This window comes from Cyprinodon tularosa, unplaced genomic scaffold, assembly GCF_016077235.1.
Source record: "Cyprinodon tularosa strain WSP-4 unplaced genomic scaffold, ASM1607723v1 ctg70, whole genome shotgun sequence".
Classification (NCBI taxonomy): Eukaryota; Metazoa; Chordata; class Actinopteri; order Cyprinodontiformes; family Cyprinodontidae; genus Cyprinodon; species Cyprinodon tularosa.
Window position 1 is genome coordinate 4,834,372 of NW_024039452.1, and position 20,169 is coordinate 4,854,540.

General features: G+C 43.7%; 1 protein-coding gene across 3 annotated transcripts in view; it reads right to left on the reverse strand.

Annotated features, from left to right (window-relative positions):
* Positions 1-20,169, reverse strand: part of frem1a (Fras1 related extracellular matrix 1a) — a 64,399-nt gene that overhangs the window by 35,629 nt on the left and 8,601 nt on the right. For all 3 annotated transcript variants that reach the window (XM_038268454.1, XM_038268453.1, XM_038268455.1), the window contains exons 2-7: positions 12,305-12,635; positions 11,321-11,415; positions 10,895-11,205; positions 7,867-8,063; positions 7,441-7,764; positions 7,246-7,354 (exon numbers count right to left, since the gene is read on the reverse strand). In XM_038268454.1, the coding sequence (XP_038124382.1) occupies positions 7,246-7,354; positions 7,441-7,764; positions 7,867-8,063; positions 10,895-11,205; positions 11,321-11,415; positions 12,305-12,547 (1,279 nt within the window). In that variant the 5' untranslated portion in view covers positions 12,548-12,635. The remainder of the gene's footprint in view (positions 1-7,245; positions 7,355-7,440; positions 7,765-7,866; positions 8,064-10,894; positions 11,206-11,320; positions 11,416-12,304; positions 12,636-20,169) is intronic.

Consider the following 20,169-nt stretch of genomic DNA (forward strand, 5'->3'; position numbering starts at 1 on the left):
ACAATAAAGTTAAAGCTGATATATTTTTCTCATTTTTATTTCAAAAACTTGACTGCAGTTGACTGTTTTAATGAGTGTTTGGCTATGTAAAACAAATGGCTAGTCTTGGCCACATGAGCTCTCTATGGCCAAGAACCTTTAAAATCACTCATGTTTGAATAACTGAACATTATTCAGGCTAATCGAATTTTACAATTATAATAACTGCATAAACTTTTTTTTTAACACTTTTTCTTAGATAGTCCCTTTCCATCACACGCTGCTTGTTGGTAGGTGGGAAGCTTTGGGTTTACTAATTTACATACAGCATTTGGCTACAGTGAGTTGGGATTTAAACTGACGCTAGATATTTTCACTTGCATACTGCAGCAGGGAAATCAGTGATTCACCTGAATGTGAGTTCTCAGGTTGGTGTTCAATGTCCTGGACATTGACAACGGTTTGGTTTTTGGATTGCATAGCAGACATCTGAACACGTACTTTTTATCTGAGGATTCAACAAGTTTCAATATCTCTGAAGATAAAGCCGCGGTGTGGTAGCGACAGTTGGCTGCTCTTCTCGCTCTGATCCTGTCTCCTCCTCCATCCTGTGTGTGTGGCTCTGTGTGTGTGCGTGGCCATGTCTTTAATACCTGGTGGGGACAATTTCCTAGGAATATGCTACATTTTGGGGACTCATAGGTACTTGTGGGGACCAACAACTGTTCCCCATAAGGAAAATTTCTCTTTGTGGGGTGGGGGTTAGGTTTAGGACTAAGGTGTGAATTGAGTTTAGGTTAGGTTTAAGGATAGGTATGTGTCGGTAATGGTTAGGGTTAGGGCAGGGGTCATGGTTAGGCCATATAAATTAGTGGGAAATGAATGGAAGTCAATGGAAGGTCCCCACAAGGATATTGTGACACAACATGTGTGTGTTCTTTGAGTTCCACTGCAGTACGCATGCGCATGTTTCGTAGATACAGACAGGAGAGGCAGAATAGAGGCTAATGCATAAATGTCCGACAAATAACTCCGATTGTTGTTTAAAAAATAGAAAACCTGGTTTCATTACTTAGTTTTGCCCTGGATTTTGTAGCGTTTGTGGACGCTACGTCACTACTTGAAAAAAACAATAACGTCACTACTGGAAAGTTACTTGATAAATAAAGCGGCTACGCTACAGTCAAGCTACTGGAACATGTAGTTAAACTAATAGCTTCGCTACATGTAGCGGCGCTACTGCCCATCACTGCCTCCGATCGGCGTAACTGCGTGTCATTACCAAGTGAATACCCAGTGGGTACGTCCATGAGCGGGGAAAATCGGTTAGAAATATGGATGGGTTAGTGGCGACCAGTGGGCAGACATCTACGACTACGTTTTCTGCGTACGGTTACCCAATCGCATAGCTGCTCAGGCAATGTTAGAGGACAACTAGGTGGGGTGTCTTGGTGGGCCTATTTTAACACCTGGATGTTCAAGCTAGGCTTTAAAGTGCTTCTTGACAGTTGGAGTTACTTGTATAAGGAGATATCACAGAAATAAAAAGACGGAGAAGCCTGAACAACAACGCAGCTCAGCAGTCAAAACAGGAAGAGAACTTAATACCGCAGTGTGGAACCCTCTAGTGGCATAACCAAAAATCCCAGAATGGCAGATCACTAAAGTTGGTCCACGTCATGTGGAGCAGTAACATGATGCCCATTTTTAACTGTTCTCCCAAGCCAGACCAATCACATCTTTCCTGCTGGAAAACCCTAAACTAGGGATGCACGATATAATCGGCCCCCTATCGGTATCGGCCTTAAAACTGAATATCGGACATCGGCCACCCCACCGATACTAACCCGATATTTGATCAGCCTCTGAGTTTCTAAAGTCTAAAAAAAAAATATATATATATATATATATATATATATATATATATATAATACTACTTCTTCTTCCTCAAAAACTTCTTTTTTACAGACTTAAAAACTTCTAAAGACGAGGGAAAAATATTCATACATTAAAATATCCCAATATCTTCATATGCTGATATATTGCCATTTAAAAACACCATATCAATCTCTTTTACTAATTAAATATTGCTATATGTCATCGTTATGCTACGAAATCCCCCGAAAATTCACCAAATGTTGCCATATTTTTATATGTTGATATATTGACGCGGTATGGATCTATTTTACTAACAAAATCTCACAAGAATTTGCTAAATATCACGAGAGTTTGTAACAGAACGATGAAATTTCATATTTTGAAAGTAATATAGATCGATACCGCGTTTTTAAAAATCTCTCTCTCTCTCTCTCTTTATATATATATTTATATATATATACTTTTGTCCAGCTTTAACATCAGTATCGATATCGGTTACATGAGTTTTAAAATATCGGCATATCGGATATCGGCCAAAATCCCAATGTTGTGCATCCCTACCCTAAACCCCTGTGAAAGGATGTTTGACAAACTACTGTTCATCCAACTTAACAGACCGAGATATTTCTAGCTGCATAAGCAGGCAGCAAGTTACCAGAAGAAAAGACTAGTGATCATGACATTTCTAAACCGAAGTGAACCAATCGAGGAGGTTTTAAAACCCTGTGGGCGAGCCAGAGCCCACAGGGGAGAGAACCCACAGATGCACAGTCACAGCACGCCAACATCACAGAGAAACACAGCAGGTGAGCTTTGGACCCTGCAGTGCAGTGATGCAGCCGTGTTAATAACTATGCACAAGCTTTTTTAAAGAATAAACTAGTGTGATTTACTCACACACATCCCAACAAAGTGGGCTTATACGTACAAAATTCCCCATCTCTCAATCATGTGTTTTTAAATATTATGCTGTAATATCTTAACACTTCACTGGAACTGAGCTTTCCTGCCACCGTCTCCACAGATTGTTCCTCTAAATCTGCTTCAGAGATCGTCCTCAATTCTGGGTCAGAAAAGGTTTGACATTCAGGTTTGGACGTCCTGAACTCTGGATCAGTGGAGGATTCCCATTCAGATTTGGACGTCCTCAACTCTGGATCAGTGGAGGATTCAAATTCAGATTTGGACGTCCTCAACTCTGGATCAGTGGAGGTTTCAGATTCAGATTTGGACGTCCTGAACTCTGGATCAGTGGAGGTTTCAGATTCAGATTTGGACGTCCTGAACTCTGGATCAGTGGAGGATTCACATTCAGATTTGGACGTCCTCAACTCTGGATCAGTGGAGGATTCACATTCAGATTTGGACGTCCTCAACTCTGGATCAGTGGAGGATTCCCATTCAGGTTGGGACAGCTCTGAAACCTCTTCCATTTCTGACTCACTGTCTTGTGAGTCGGTTTGCTCGTATGTCTCCCTTGCCCTAGACAGAAACTTGTTCATGAGCGTCGGGTCTTTTCTAAAATAGGGCTCAATATGATCAAGATATTCTTTCATATCCTTCATTTTCTTCATGATGGAAGTTATTTGTTTTTCAATCTTGTGTTGCTTCCTTTTTCCCAAATAGGCGAACCATATAGTCATCCCAGGTTTCAAGTTTTGTTTTTTTTCCTGAATCTTTTGTAAAAAACTTATTTCAACTTTCTCCAACTCATCAAGCAATTCTTGAGTCTCTCTGTAACTCTTATCCAGTTTAGTTTGAAATGACAGTTCTTTTGTCAAGCTTTCAATCATTTCCATCAATATCTTGTTGTTTTTCTTTAACTTTTCCTCCTGCGCTTTTGCAATTTTGAACTGAAGCTTCATTACAGTTATATAGACTAACTGTTCTTCTGCTGTTTTTGCCTGCTGCTTAAGTTCAGCATTTCTCCAACGTAAAGCTTCTACTTTTTCATCTTCCTGATGTTGTTTCATCCGGAAAGCCTCCTGGGCTTTGAGTTCTTGTTGAAGCCCCTGGACCCTTTTTTCCAACAGTTTACTAAACTTTATCTCATTTTGAATCCAGCTGTTAGCATCACATGTAAAATCAATTTCAGGTAAGTCCCTTTCCAGTTGCTCGTTCAGTCCACAGAGGTATTGAACGTTTCTCCTATTCAACTCACGCAACTGTTTTAGTTCACAATACTTTTCCCGGGAAGGCATTTTGTGATTTGTTGGAGTTTAAATCCAAAAGAGCTTTGAGGACCAATAATAGTCAGCTTACCGCTGGGAGTCTCAGTTAGAATGCTACCACCACTTGCAAAGCACATAGATATAGAAAAGACTCCACCCACATTCTTTTTTTTTTGACTCCGCCCACAAAAAGAATGTGGGCGGAGTCCACAAATTTATTTTTGTTTAAACTGGTGTAAACAAAATGACAAAATAAATCTATCTAAGTCTGTCTTAGGCGGCTGGCCAAGGCTTGGAGCCTTTGTTTGGCACTTTCCAGTGCTTCAATTATGGGCATCTGGCTATACCTCTTGGGTACTTATTTTTTAATTGTAGGCCTACCTCTTAAAGGAATAGTACACCCAAAACATGATTAGCCTTCATTTTCTACTCACCCCCATGCTGAACAACACTCTGGAGTACTTTTTTGATATCTCAAATGCATCTGGAGATCTGGGAGGTTTCTTGCTGTCTGCTGACATTCAAATAATGGAGGTCTATGGCGCCCAAGGCAGAAATGTCCATAAAAGTCCACAAAAAACGTGTCAATATTCCTCCATACTGCTCGTCCAATGTATTCCAAGTGTCCTGAGTGGGTAGCGTCCATAATTTACTCGATACGAAGTCATTTAGAATGTTTTTAGAGCATAAACAGTAGTGTATAGGATTTCCTGAAAACGCGCGCCAGCGCGTTCACGACGCTACGGAAGCCGGCAGACCAAACCAGATGAAAGTGCGCATTCAGCGTCTGCTCTGCCGATACTGCAAGTGTAGAAGAAGAAATGTGCTGTTTACCTGTGCAAAGAAAGAAACAACGAAAGAAAAATGTCTGAGGACTTCAGTGTTGAGGAAGAGCATGAGTTCTTTACCGAGTTGAATGCGCACTTTCATCTGGTTTGGTCTGCCGCGGTTTCTGTAGACTCGTGAACGCGCTTTTAGGAAATCCTATACACTACTGTTTATGCTCTAAAAACATTCTAAATGACTTTGTTTCGAGTAAATTCTGGATGCTACCCACTCAGGACACTTGGAATACATTGGACGAGCAATATGGAGGAATACTGACACGTTTTTTGTGGATTTTTATGGACCTTTCTGTCTCGGACACCATAGACCTCCATTATTTGAATGTCAGCAGACAGCAAGAAGCCTCCCAGATCTCCAGATGCATTTGAGATATCAAAAAAGTACTCCGAGAGTTGTTCAGCATGGGGGTGAGTAGAAAATGAAGGCTAATCATGTTTTGGGTGTACTATTCCTTTAAGTTGTGAGTTGGAGTCTGCATCAGGATATCAAACTTTTTAGGGAAAGTGGCGGTCTAATGCTGGGTAATGTTGGTTAGTTCCCTCGCATTCCTCTGTTGATTTGAAGCTGCTGAAGGAGTTGAAGTAGAACCAAAGGACAGCATTGGTTGAGGTCCTTCCATATGTCTATCCATCTCATTATCGGTCTACTAAATATTACATTTCCCTCTGTTTCTTTTCTATATAAGACTTTTCAAATTGTCTTGCTTCTGTCTCCTTGAACCCCAGTTGGCCTCAGCAGATGGCCGCTCACACTGAGCCTGGTTCTCCTTGAGGTTTCTTCCTGTTCAAAGGGAGTTTTTCCTCTCCACTGTCGATACAAGCAGTGTGCGAAATACCTGTCAATATTTGGGGGGGTCCCCATCTCCCGATTGTTACGCTATACCGATCTAAATTTTCATTAACGGACATACCTTACAGACTCACTGTGAAACAAGTACCTCAGATTATAACAGAAACTCTGATGATATAACAGACATAACAGTAACAAGTAAAACATGTAACTTAATAACCTGGAAAAGATTGACATTAACTGGCAGCTCCTAATACTGAACATGCTGCCCGGTGCATGTTAGGAAAACTAACTTCTTCTGCCCCGTTATGTCTTTCTTCTGTTTAGCCTGCACATGGCTAATTTGCATACGCACACAGGATTGGCTAGCTATACTATACTTGGCAAAAAAAACAGAACATTTTTGTGAATAAATGTTTTTAATTTTAAATACCAGACATGTTGAGCATAAAAACATTTTAGTGACCATTAGTGACCAAAATATATTTTAAATTTTTTTTACACAATTTAAGACCTCCTTTAAATTTTGCTTTTGGGGCATTCAGGGGGTCTCACGGGTTAATCGGGGGGGGGGGGGTCGAGCCACCCCAGACCCCCCCGTATTTCGCACTCTAGCTACAAGCATGCTTAGTGTGAGGGATTGCCTTTGAGTCAATGAGGCGATGCAATCAACTGGTTTTCCTTAGATAGAAAACGTTTAATCACTGGTGGACAGTAAAGTGCCTTGAGAGGACGTGTGTTGTGAATTGGCGCTATAGAAATAAACTGAATTTAATTTAAAAAATCACGTAACATAGCTTAGGATCACTGTTTTTCTTTTGTGTTTTTTTTTTGGGGGGGGATCTGCTTACTTCTGTATTCTCTTACCACCTATAGTCCATCCCAATAAGAGATGTGGTATTTTCTAAACATGCAGTCAAGGACGAGGATCCCAGGATAAGACAAAAAAAGGCAACCATGCATAGTCTTTCTTTGGAGTTGCTAGTTAACCTAACAAGCATGTGATTGGACCATGGGACCCTTACCTACACAAGGAAAACAATGAAACTTAAATCAGAGAAATCCCTTGTTGAGTTTAAATAAACTACTACGATAAGTCGTCCCTTTGTCCTCCAGCAGACTAAGCCTATAGCAGCATGAATATAGAGATGTCCCAGGACAATTGGGGCCACTCTAACTGCAAGCTTTATTAAAAAGGAATGTTTTAAGCCATGTCTTAAAAGTAGACACGGTGTCCGCCTCAACTTTTAGTGGTCTCATAGAAATGGGGCCCTGACAGAGATGGGAAATGTTTAGTCAACAAGTCATCTCCATGTCATGTATTTTTTCTACCCACCCACTGAAGCAGGTGAGTCCAACCTTCACCGTGAATTAACCTGTGCAGATTGGACTCACCTGGTTAATTGGCTGGGTAGATTAAATACATGACATGGAGATGACTTGTTGACTCCACATTTCCAATCTCTGGGCCCTGATAACTAAAAGATCTCCTTCTCATTTTTCTTCTGGAGAAATGATGCAAAATGCCTAATCAGGTGAATGAAAACTTAATTTTACCAGCTATCAAAACATCCTAACCTACCCATGTTCCAGGACACTCTTGGTGCATTTGTATCTGCATTCCTTACAGATGTGTGGACAGTTATGGATGAGCTCTTCTCAAAGAAGAAATCATAAACCTCCAATTCTACCTGTCAAGAAAAGAAGTCTTGCAAGTTTACAGTGACACAAGACAGAAAGTTTGTCATAAAACAGTTGAAACAATAATTTGCTCTACCTCATAATTCCTTCGTTGGGAATGTGAAGAATTCGGAGGTTGATATGCTATGAGCATGTCATTCAGATCGAGCCATGTAAAGGATGAGATGGGATGAGTGTGATCAGATAGGTGGGTGATAAAGCCTTCCTTGGGGGGGTTTGTGACGTTAAAAACCAGAAGCTGTTTTGGAGTTTCCTCATCTTCAGCGTCCAATGTGGCAGTGGAGAGGGGCGTGAGAATGAACTGGTCTACCTCCAAGATAAACATGGACATGAAAGATGGTTTGGGAGGCTGGTTGGGCATTGCGCCAACTATCCGGACCGGAAGCCAGGCCTGCTCAGACTACAGAAAACAAAAACAGATATAACAAGTTAGAGAAAGGTCTAAACCAAATCAAAGAAAGTACAACCTTTTGCACATGGTCGGACTAAGTTCCCAGATTACCTGATATATGCTGCCACTCCTGGTGTCCTTGAGGTCAAGTCTGATTACAATGTAGTCTATATCTGGAGACGGGGGATCTATGTGTTGGTACTTTAATCCCATCAGGAGGAAGTCATCACATGGGACTTTAGTGAACGTCACTAGCTTCAGACCCTTTAGGCAGTGTTCAGATTTACACATTGCTCTTGCTTTATTATCTGATCAAAGAAACAAATAAAGCTGATGAAGGTTCTCAGACATCCAGGTCATAGTCATTCCGTAAAAATTCAAAAAATATCCACTGGACTTGGTTTTCAAGATTTGAAGACGTTTCGCCACCTCTCCAGGAAGCTTTCTCAATTCAAATGTTTTATGAATGGGTCGTTTAGTTCCATCGTTAGCCTGTAATATCTGAACCTGTCTATGATTCTAGGGGTCGGTCAATCCCCCCTTTAACGACCGACCCCTCGAATCATAGACAGGTTCAGATATTACAGGCTAACGATGGAACTAACTACCCATTCATCGGTTACCATTGCATGTTTCCAAGCATTACAAGGCCTTGTCCATATAAGACTCAAACTCACTGCGGATCCAGACATTTGAATTGAGAAAGCTTCCTGGAGAGGTGGCGAAACGTCTTCAAATCTTGAAAACCAAGTCCAGTGGATATTTTTGAAATAAAGCAATTAGGTTATTTAAAGGGACATACACTGTATAAAATTAAAGATTGACACTCTGAATCTACTTTACTACCCATGATAGAGTTTCTCATTGTTCACTGTGTGAAAGGTGAAAGGAACGACTAATTAATAGTGTTGCACCGATACCGATACCAGTATCGGACGGGGCCCCGATACTGCCCTAAAATGGTGGTATCAGTATCGGCGAGTACCAACAAATAGGGCACCGATACCATTTTGAGAGCCAAAAGTTTATTAAACTATTGTCACCCATTCCAGGTAGGCAATAAAAAGTTCTACTGGATTCACTTTGTTTTAGTTTTTTTCCTGCTTCACAAAGGTAGGCAGCAGCTTTACAAAACCATGATGGCAATTATTTTACATTATTATGGTATCGGTATCGGCCGATACTGCACAGCCAGGTATCGGGTTTCGGTATCGGGGCCAAAAAATGGCATTGGCCCAACACTACTAATTAATGGACACTCTATAGGAAGTACCCTAGCAGGAACTAGAGGCTGATCGCCGCTCGTAACCTCCTGTACACTACACGACTCACGACGCACGATCAGGCTGAAAGTCGGACCGAAAAAATACTCGCACGACTGGAAAATCGACCCGAAAATCGCACAGTGTACGCTGGGCTTAAAAGGACTCCAGTAGTGTGAATGGGAGAAGAGAAAAAGCATCACTGTCCACCATGGAGACTTTCCATTTCTTTTGTTTCAGAGGTGGAATGTCTTTTGAGATTAAAAAAGTTATACTAATTGAAATTATTCTGAAAGGAACATCAAAACCAATCTCAGCTCCATTTTTATTCACCAGACAAATCTGAGTTTTCTTCATTAGTTGAAAGCTGTCCCAATGTTTACTTTTGTCTTATTCAGTCACAGAATGGACTCCAGTTTGGCTTCTTTCTAAGCACTAAACTTAATTAAATTTTTCTTACTCTTATGTAGAGTCTTTGATGGTGTTTGAGGCGCTTTCATGGTTGGTCATTAGTTATGTTATTACAAACAGTCCCATTTGTTCTCTTGCGGGGTAGGAGACTCAACAATAGCTAGGTAAATGAGATCACACCCACTGCCAGAGATTACAACTCAAATCATTCTCATGAACCGCCAGTTTGGAATGAAATGTATAGGAATAAAAAAATAAATATCTTTAAACTTCAACTAACAATGCTATTTAAACATGCATTTTATGTGCTGTAGGAAGTTTTGGATGATTGGATGTAACGGCTAAACGACTGCATTATTATTCTAAAAGTAGAATGGGAGGCAGATCTTTTAGTTCTCAGGCTCCTCTCCTGTGGAACCAACTACCAGTTTTAGTCCGTGAGGCAGACACCCTGTCTACTTTTAAGGCTAGGCTTAAAACTTTCCTTTTTGATAAAGCTTATAGTTAGAGTGGCTCAGGTTATCCTGAGCTATCTCTATAGTTATGCTGCTATAGGCCTTGACTGCTGGAGGACATAAGGACCCCTTTTTTATCATTCTGCTTCATTCTATCTCTATTCTCCCACTCTGCAGAATCTGTTAGTTCAATCTGACTCCATCCTGGAGAGAAATATCAGCTGTGCTGCTGCCATCAACACCTTTGTTTCTAGATGTTGGAGCTTGGCCTGTTTTTCAGTGTAGCCCTGTTTCTCTGACTGTGACTGGCTAGATCTACTCTCTTTCATCCTCCTACATCAGAGCTGGCTTGGAGCTCATCTGCCTGGCTGTGTGTTTCCTGGACGGGGTCGTCTGTCAAGCTGGTTGACAGTTGCTTTTTGTATCTCTGTTTGTGTCTCCTCGAACCCCAGTCGGCCTCAACAGATGGCCACTCACGCTGAGCCTGGTTTTACTGGAGGTTTCCTCCTGTTAAAAGGGAGTTTTTCCTCTCCGCTGTCGCTACAAGCATGCTTAGTGTGAGGGATTGCTTTCGAGTCAATGAGTCGATGCAATCAGCTGGTTTTCCTTTGATAGAAAACTATGACTGTATGATCTGATTAATGATAAAGTGCCTTGAGATGACGTGTTGTGAATTGGTGCTATAGAAATAAACTGAATTGAATTATAATTTCTGTTACTTATACCAACATATTTTGCTTCAAGCTGTTGCCTTTTCACTTAATGGTCGGCGTTGTACTATAAACCAGAAACCTATGACTGAAAAAGGAATCCTATTGTTCCTTAACATCAGAGTTAAGAAAGGTAGGAGGCCTCTCAGTTTCTCTTTGGTGTCGCTTTTCAAGGCTACCCTACAAAACATTGGAAGGTAGATTTTGGTGCAAACAGAGTAGGTGTGCCATTACACCTCAGGTTGTTTTGCTTCCTGTTTTTTAATAAAGCTTTAAGCATAGAACTTCTTTCAAAGCTCACCTAGCTGCTGCTGTAAGTGGATGAAACTTTCTGGCTCGTCGCCTCTCTTGGTGGCTCTTTCTGGGTCTCCAGTGACCAGCCGGCCGTGAGCTGGAAGGTGGGATTCCTGGGGTCTAAGCTGGACGCTACATTCCAGACTGGATCTCCTTTCATAGTGAAAGGAAACCACGTTACCATCAATAGCATCAGAGAGGCCGTAGAACTCAGAGACCTGGAGGGATTTAGGACCCATCTTAATGATGTTGCATTCAGGCGCTATAATGTCCACATGGAGAGTAAACACCTCCATGTGTGTCTCTGTCTCTGTGAACCTGGTCAGAAACAATAAAAAATAAGAAGCAATATTCAGAAAAAACCTTAGTTTATCTTTCAGGATGAATTAAAACCCATAAATATGCATGAATTCTTCAGTGTTGAATCTTTTACCTGTATAGGCGAAGCTTGACGGTATCGTCCTTTAACAACGGACAGCCATTGTGGACATACTTTACTTCATCAGACAGATAATGGCAGTCAAACACCTACAGCAATTAAAGGGAATCTTCCATTAATTATTAGCACAAACATTAATAATGATTTGCTTTGTTGTTTATTTCTGATTCTTAGTGAAATGTTGAAAAGTTTAAATGGCGCCAAAAAATTCAGGTTTATAAAGGAAATGTGCTTTTTGTACGAAGTTAAGTTTGTTCCATCATTGCTTCAAGCAAAGAAATTCTTTTTGAAAATGAAAATAAAAAAGTAAAAAATTTCTTAGATATCTTAAAGAAAAAATACAATCCAGAAATGAAAATGTAAAACTTTCTTAATAAAAAAAATAGTTTTTCAGTGTAACAGTGCTTTTTTCTGAGATTTCATTTTTCAAATTAACATTTTTTTCCCCAAAACATAAACGACATTTTTTTCTTTTTTTTTAACATTTTACTTTTTTTTCCGAATCTTCTTTTTCATTTCTTTTATATATGTTTGTATAATTTATTTCCCTTTTTCAGATCGAGTTTTGCATCTTGTATTCTTTCCAAAATTTGTTTTAAATATCACATTTTAGGTTAGGTATATGTTGGTAATAGGGTCTGGGTAAGGCCATATAAAATGAATGCAAGTCATTCAAGAAATGTCCTCGAAAGTCATGTAAAGCAAGTGTGTGTGGATGTGTGTGTTTTTTGCCATGGGTTCAAATGCAGGTTTTGTTTTAAAAATATCCACATACATCTTTTTTTCCATGATGTGTTTTTTTTAGGAAAAATAACCACAACAATCTAAATCTACCAGAAATGTGAAACATACATGCAATGATGTGCAACCCAATCTTTCAGGCTCATCATGTTAGATCAAATGTAAATATTTATGTTATTTTTAAACATGATCAGTGTATTGGTACATGTTGCTCCTACTGTCTAAGGGCTCCATTACCTGAGGCACAAGTCTTCCCACTCGTTGAGTTATGGGCTCGTTTGGCACTACCTCCACCTTGCAGACATCCTTCTGGACGGGAATGTGGAATTGCAGGTCACCTTCCTGGAGGTAGACTGACTGACCTCGTTTCACCTTTAAGCCCTTATTGACTTTCACCAGGGAACCATCAGATGAGCAGGTCAGCAAACACAGAAGCCCGACAAGCAAAGTCAAGGCCAGAGTGCGACCTTGGGGACCCATCGCTGTCGGTCACAGAGCACAAAGCTGGGTCTCCTCAAATCCAGGGACTAAGTGGCAGCTTCTGCTGGATCACATGGCCGGTCAGGAGCTGTAAAAAGAAATATGACGACATGAGAGGAGAGGAGATTTCTGCTTTCAAGGACAGAGCTGAGGTTCACGATGACATAGGTAGAAAAGCTGTTTGTGGGAAACTAGCTTGGCCAAAGAGGCTAAAGAACAGCGATAGGAAGACATGTAGAAGGTGTTTTTTTTACAACAAAAATTACTTAAAAAAACACAAATCAATCTAAATTTAACAAAGCACAAATGATCATGACTGGATGCCAGTCGCCAACTAACAATCAACCTTTAGACCAGAGGTAACGGAGTAGCGGATCCACCTGCTGGATAATCCGAACCCAACTTGATTTAAAACATTTATAAATTACTGCATGTTGTCCAATGACAGTGTCTAACTTCATTTGCTCCTCTTCTCCTGTTAATACGGTAAAGCCCTGGGGAGCGTCCGGCTCCAGGCTGCACGTGATCCAAATGAGCCAATGAGCTGTCAGTCTGGGTTGCTGCTGCTGCTACTGTTAGACACAGCAGGCAAACCTGTGGCAAGCCGGGCGATGGGAAAGAAGGAGAAGACCATGAGAAAAAGAGAGCAGAGAAAGTGTGGACCCCTATGATGAATAAAATATTTGGATTCAGCGTTCCCTCGCCCAGACGCGGGTCACCGGGGCCCCACTCTGGAGCCAGGCCTGGAGGGGGGGCACGATGGCTAGCGCCTGGTGGCCGGGCTTTTACCCATGGGGCCCGGCCGGGCTCAGCCCAAAGAGGAAACATGGGTCCCCCCTTACATGGGCCCACCACCCGTGAGAGGGGCCATAGGGGTCGGGTGCAATGTGTGTTGGGTGGAGGGGACCCTGGCGCTCCGATCCTCAGCTGCAGAAGCTGGCTCTTGGGACGTGGAATGTCACCTCGCTGGTGGGGAAAGAGCCGGAGCTAGTGCGTGAGGCTGAGAGGTTCCGGCTAGAAATAGTCGGTCTCACCTCAACGCATGGTTCTGGTTCTGGAACCAGTCTCCTTAGGAGGGGCTGGACATACTTCCACTCTGGAGTTGCCCACGGTGAGAGGCGCCAGGCAGGAGTGGGCATACTTGTTGCCCCCCATCTCGGCGCCTGTACATTGGGGTTTACCCCGGTGAACGAGAGGGTAGCCTCCCTCCGCCTACGGGTGGGGGGACAGGTTCTGACTGTTGTCTGTGCTTACGGGCCGAACAACAGTTCAGATTACCCACCCTTCTTGGAGTCCTTAGAGGGGGTACTGGAGGGTGCCCCTCCTGGGGACTCCCTTGTTCTGCTGGGAGACTTCAACGCTCACGTGGGCAATGACAGTGAGACCTGGAGGGGCGTGGTTGGGAGGATTGGCCGCCCTGATCTGAACTCGAGTGGTGTTCTGTTGTTGGACTTCTGTGCTCGTCATGGATTGTCCATAACGAACACCATGTTCAAGCATAAGGGTGTTCATATGTGCACATGGCACCATCTCACCCTAGGCCGCAGTTCGATGATCGACTTTGTCATCGTTTCATCGGACTTGCGGCCGTATGTCTTGGACACTCGGGTGAAGAGAGGTGCGGAGCTTTCCACTGACCACTACCTGGTGGTGAGTTGGCTCCGGTGGTGGGGGAGGATGCCGGTCAGACCTGGCAGGCCCAAACGTGTTGTGAGGGTCTGCTGGGAACGTCTGGCGGAGTCTCCTGTTAGGCGGAGCTTTAACTCCCATCTCCGGCAGAACTTCGAACACATCCTGGGGGAGGTGGGGGACATTGAGTCAGAGTGGACCATGTTCCGTTCCTCCATTGTCGAGGCAGCTTATCTGTGCTGCAGCCGCAAGGTTGTCGGTGCCTGTCGTGGCGGCAACCCTCGAACCCGTTGGTGGACGCCTCCGGTGAGGGATGCTGTCAGGTTTTTTTGGCCTGTGGGACTCCGTAATCAGCTGATGGGTACCGGTGGGCGAAGCGGCATGCGGCTCGGATGGTTGCTGAGGCAAAAACTCGGGTGTGGGAGGAGTTTGGAGAGGCCATGGAGAAAGACTTCCGCACGGCTCTGAAGCGATTCTGGTCCGCCATCCGGCGTCTCAGGAGGGGGAAGCGGTGCAGCACCAACACTGTTTATAGTGGGGATGGTGTGCTGCTGACCTCGACTCGGGACGTTGTGGGTCGGTGGGCGGAATACTTCGAAGACCTCCTCAATCCCACCAACATGTCTTCCATTGAAGAAGCTGGGCCTGGGGACTCTGGACTGGGCTCTCCAATCTCTGTGGGCGAGGTCGCCGAGGTGGTTAAAAAGCTCCTCGGTGGCAGGGCCCCGGGGGTGGATGAGATCCGCCCGGAGTTCCTCAAGGTCCTGGATGTTGTAGGGTTGTGTTGGCTGACGCGACTCTTCAACATTGCATGGACATCGGGGGCAGTCCCCCTGGATTGGCAGACTGGGGTGGTGGTCCCCCTATTCAAAAAGGGGCACCGGAGGGTGTGCTCCAATTACAGGAGAGTCACACTCTTAAGCCTCCCCGGCAAGGTCTATTCGGGGGTGCTGGAGAGGAGGGTCCGTCAGATAGTCGAACCTCGGATTCAGGAAGAGCAGTGTGGTTTACGTCCTGGTCGTGGAACGCTGGACCAGCTCTACACCCTCAGCAGGGTCCTGGAGGGAGCATGGGAGTTCGCCCAACCAGTCTACATGTGCTTTGTGGACTTGGAGAAGGCGTTCGACCGTGTCCCTCGGGGGGCTCTGTGGGGGGTTCTCCGGGAGTACGGGGTGCCGGGCCCTTTGATACGGGCTGTCAGGTCCCTGTATGACCGGTGTCAGAGTCTGGTCCGCATTGCCGGCAGTAAGTCGGGCTCGTTTCCGGTGAGAGTTGGACTCCGCCAGGGCTGCCCTTTGTCACCGATTCTGTTCATTACCTTCATGGACAGAATTTCTAGGCGCAGCCAAGGTGTTGAGGGGATCCGTTTTGGTGGCCTTAGGATTGTGTCTCTGCTTTTTGCAGATGATGTGGTCCTATTGGCTTCATCAGGTCGTGATCTGCAGCTCTCACTGGATCGGTTCGCAGCCGAGTGTGAAGCGGCCGGGATGGGGATCAGTGCCTCCAAATCCGAGGCCATGGTCTTGAGCCGGAAAAGGGTAGAGAGCCTTCTCCGGGTCAGGGGGGGTGTCCTGCCCTAAGTGGAGGAATTTAAGTATCTCGGGATCTTGTTCACGAATGAGGGAAGAAGGGAGCGGGAGATCGACAGGCGGATTGGCGCAGCATCTGCCGTGAAGCGGGCGCTGTACCGGTCCATCGTGGTGAAGAGAAAGCTGAGTCAAAAAGCGAAGCTCTCGATTTACCGGTCGATCTACGTTCCTACCCTCATCTATGGTCATGAACTCTAGGTCATGACCGAAAGAACGTGATCGCGGATTCAAGCGGCCGAAATGGGGTTCCTCCGTAGGGTGGCTGGGCTCTCCCTTAGAGATAGGGTGAGAAGCTCGGTCATCCGGGAGGCACTCGGAGTAGAGCCACTGCTCCTCCACGTCGAGAGGAGCCAGCTGAGGTGGCTCAGGCATCTGGTTAGGATGACTCCTGGACGCCTCCCTGGTGAGGTGTTCCGGGCACGTCCCACCGGGAGGAGGCCCCGGGGAAGACCCAGGATACGCTGGAGAGACTATGTTTCTCGGCTGGCCTGGGAACGCATTGGGGTTTCTCCTGAAGAGCTGGAAGAAGTGGCTGGGGAGAGGGAAGTCTGGGCCTCCCTTCTTAAGCTGCTGCCCCCGCGACCCGACCCCAGATAAGCGGAGGAAGATGGATGGATGGAAACGCTGGGGATGCCAAAGGTTCAAAACCCCGCAGCTCTGGAACTGTTGTAGCTAGATGTCTGAAATTTTCTGCATTTGTGGATAACATGATGTAGAACAAATGTAATACAATAAAACCTGCCTTTTCTCAAGCATCTCTTTATTACTGCTGTTCAATAAAGACCTATCATTTCCAAGAATAAAAAAAAAGAACTTTGAGTCATGTTTGCACTGATGCAGCTGGGCTGTGTTCTACTCACCCAATTTTCATCTATATATTCAGTAGGACTGGGTGTTTTCGCCAAAGCCCTGAATCGATTCGATTTTGATTCATACAGTTCTAAATCGATTAATTTCGATTCGATCTGTTTTTACAATAATGAAAATGGTTCAACTGTGTGTCAAAATACTCATGTATTTTGTTTTTTCCTGTCACATTAAACACAAAGTGCAAACTCGTAAATCAGACAGTTTAAGCTTGAGAAGTAAACAAAACTGTCTCATAAGTGCAAACTTGTTTGTGACAAGTGAAAAAGTGAAACAGCAATCGTGACACAGCGGAGACACAGCAGACATGCATGAGCTGCATTATCTTCAATGCATAAACCATATTTGCAGCGCTGTCTGTATCAACTACAGGGTGTTTTCTGGTCAGCCTCCATTTGTTAATTTCTTCAGTCAACCTGTTGGCTATATTTGCATCTGTCTGGCTTGAAGTCATCTTAAAGGTATACTATGCAACCGGTGTTGATTTTCCAGCGAGGCTCCCCCCAGAGGGTGAAAGTAAAAGTGCACTGTCGTAAATATGCACAGCTGTTCTCCTGGTTTCTCCGTCAAGCCAGGCGCGGTTGCTTTGAGCTTAGCAGACAGGCGAACGCAACGAATGACTAACACAGTGAAAGTATGAACATGCACACAGAGAGAGAGAAACCATTCCAAAGTTACTTACAATCGCATCAGCAGAAACGCGAGGTCCGCGTCAGCCTTGCAGCCTTCTTTTTCTTTTAGCTCTCGCCATTCGGAAAAAGCTTGCCCGATGTTCACCCGTGTACGACTCCTCTCTCTGTCCGGAGCCCTTTTCCTCTTTCTTGCCTGCTCCGACATGGGCTTTCGCTGTTTTCACGCTGGTTCCGCCATGATAACTGCACAAAGATCGCCACTGTGCTAGCAACGAGCATGCTTTTAACTGGGGGTGTGTAGCTGTTCTCGCCGTAAAGCAAGACCGACTCTCGCGAGACTTCTGAGCCTGTGGGTGCGGGCCGAGGGCTCCTGCAATTGCAAGTACGGTATTTCCCCTACAGACCACCAGGGCGGCCGAGAAAACCTTTGTTCGACCTGAAATGACTCATTTAATCATCCAAAACGTTATGGAACACATTGATTAACTGAAAAATGTTGCATAGTGTGCCTTTAACTGCATCTTTCCTGCTCATTTGAATGTGAACGTCACGGGCGTCACTATAAAAATAATCCATCTCACTCCCTAGACATCGATTCTGCAAAAATGTAAAGTGGTCGATTCAAAATCGATTAAATCTTTTTTACCCAGCCCTAATATTCAGAAACTAAAAGCTTTCAAATAATGTATTGCACATGCAAAATAGACGAGAATGTCCCAGAATGAGGTGAATGTTAAGAGGTTAATACCCCTAAAGATACTCCAACTTTTCTAATGGAAGGGGTTAACAGCGCGATGGTAGGATACTGTAGCACTACGGCCTAACAGCGAGAAACAAAGAGAACAACAGACAGACGGACAGATTTATAGCAGTTCTCTTCATTATCTACATCTCAATTAGGAGACTTTTCCATCTCAACCTGAGGACATATGTACTGAAAATGATCTACCCCCGGGGCTGAGAAGTCATCCATGTAATAATATGATGTTTGTTGCTGACCTCTGACATTCACTCAGTCAGTAGGAGGAAAATGTCCTATTAAAACATCAGTGAAACAAGTTCTCCTCTCTGTCTCATACCAGCTTCTTTTCGTGGAAATATAGAGGAGTTCCAGTATATCACCTCCCTACTGAGGAAGTGTTCTGGTGCTTTTCAGCTCCAGCAGGCTTCAGATGTTATCCTTCTGCATTCTTTTAACACTTTAGCAGACAACTTCTCCAGACCTCCCACAGAAAGCACCTTATAATCAGCCTCGGAGCTGAGGAACATGTTGCAGCCTGTTTCTTTGAACAATGCTTGTTTTTAGAGAGTGGAAAAGATCTTTTTTGAAAAAAACTGAGTGCTCACTGCGAAAAACTAAAAAAAAAAAAAAAGTAAAAAAGATTAAATTGGGCTTATTTACCTTTAATTAAAGTAGGTAAATAAAATGATTTGCCAATGGAATTCGATTTTTTACTCTTAAAATAAGATAATTAGACAAAATATATGGGAGAGTATTAGGGCGACTGAAAATTTTTTTTAAAAAGTTAACAAATTTCTCATTATTTCAGCTTAATATGGGGAAAAAAGTCAGAATTCTGACTTTAATCTCAGAATTCTGAGTGAATTCTGACAGCTAACAAACATGTTAGCATCAAGCTGTAGCCATGTCTGCTTTTACAGACTAGCTATCTTGTTTTAATCACCTTCTGCTCTTCCATTATAGAAATAGTATCACCAGGGACCCCTAAGGCATGTAAAATGCCCCCTGCGCTGCCTCAGATATGGTGACTGTGACAACCAAAACCAATCTACACCTATTTTTTTCCCCTCTGGAAAACAACTCAACAATTTCAGAAGGATTGTATGTGTAAGAGAACTGGTTATACCTCATTTAAAGCCTTTTTTAGGTTTTTATCACTTTAAACTGAAATTAATGAAAAAAATAAACCTATCACTTGTTATGTTAGAGCTTTTTAAAATACAAATTAACCCATCTTTATTGTTTTCCAAGCGTATCAGTCGGTTCCCTTAAAGGAAAATTCCGGTTTTTAACACTTTTAGCCCCTTTTCTGTAGTGTCCAGGATGAAATCGAATGATCGACACCAAAATTTTGACAATTGGTCCTGTCTCTGCTATTTGGCTCATGCAGAATCCCCCCCTGGCTGCTTCAGAATGGCTTCCATTGTGCATGTCCGATAATGTCCTTAAAGCTACAGTGTGTAATTTTCAGCGACATCTAGCGGTCAGACTGCAGACCGCAGCAACATGAACATCTCCCCCCCACCGCTTCTCCCCCCCAACAGTACGGCGAGCGTTACGGGACAAAATTTCTTCCACGACGTCCACATCACCTACCTTCTCAAGTGATGAGGTTTGTTTACATAGATAATTTTACAGATAGTATTTCATTAGTCTGAGTAGGGTATAGATTTCATGTAGACTTAAGATAATAAATATACCCGTTATTTTTTCTACATCGTTGTGACGTTTTGGTGAGCTGCTTTGCATGGTGATATAAACAGACGAAGTAATTGTAGTCATTAGTTTAACAGCGAGATTGTGTTCGCTGGAAGAATATATATTCCCCGTTTACAGAGTCTAAGTCATTTTGGTGGCACGGGGGTTACAAGGCGAGGAAGAGGGAGAGGACGAGGGCGAGGGCAGGGAGGCCGTGCAGCTAGGGCCAGGCGAGAGAGGGGAGCCAGCGGGGTGAGAGCAGAGGAGGAAAGGCTTGAAGATCTCCAAAGGAGCCGGAGAGAAGTAACCAAGGTATATATCCAGAAAATTATTTTACAGAAAATTACTGAATCATTACCTATGAAACGTCAGGGACGTTGCTGAATAAGTATACTGGAGAGGAACAGCATCATCACGCCGCAGCATGTTATTGTTTTAGACAGGTCTGAGCATTCTGTACTCCAA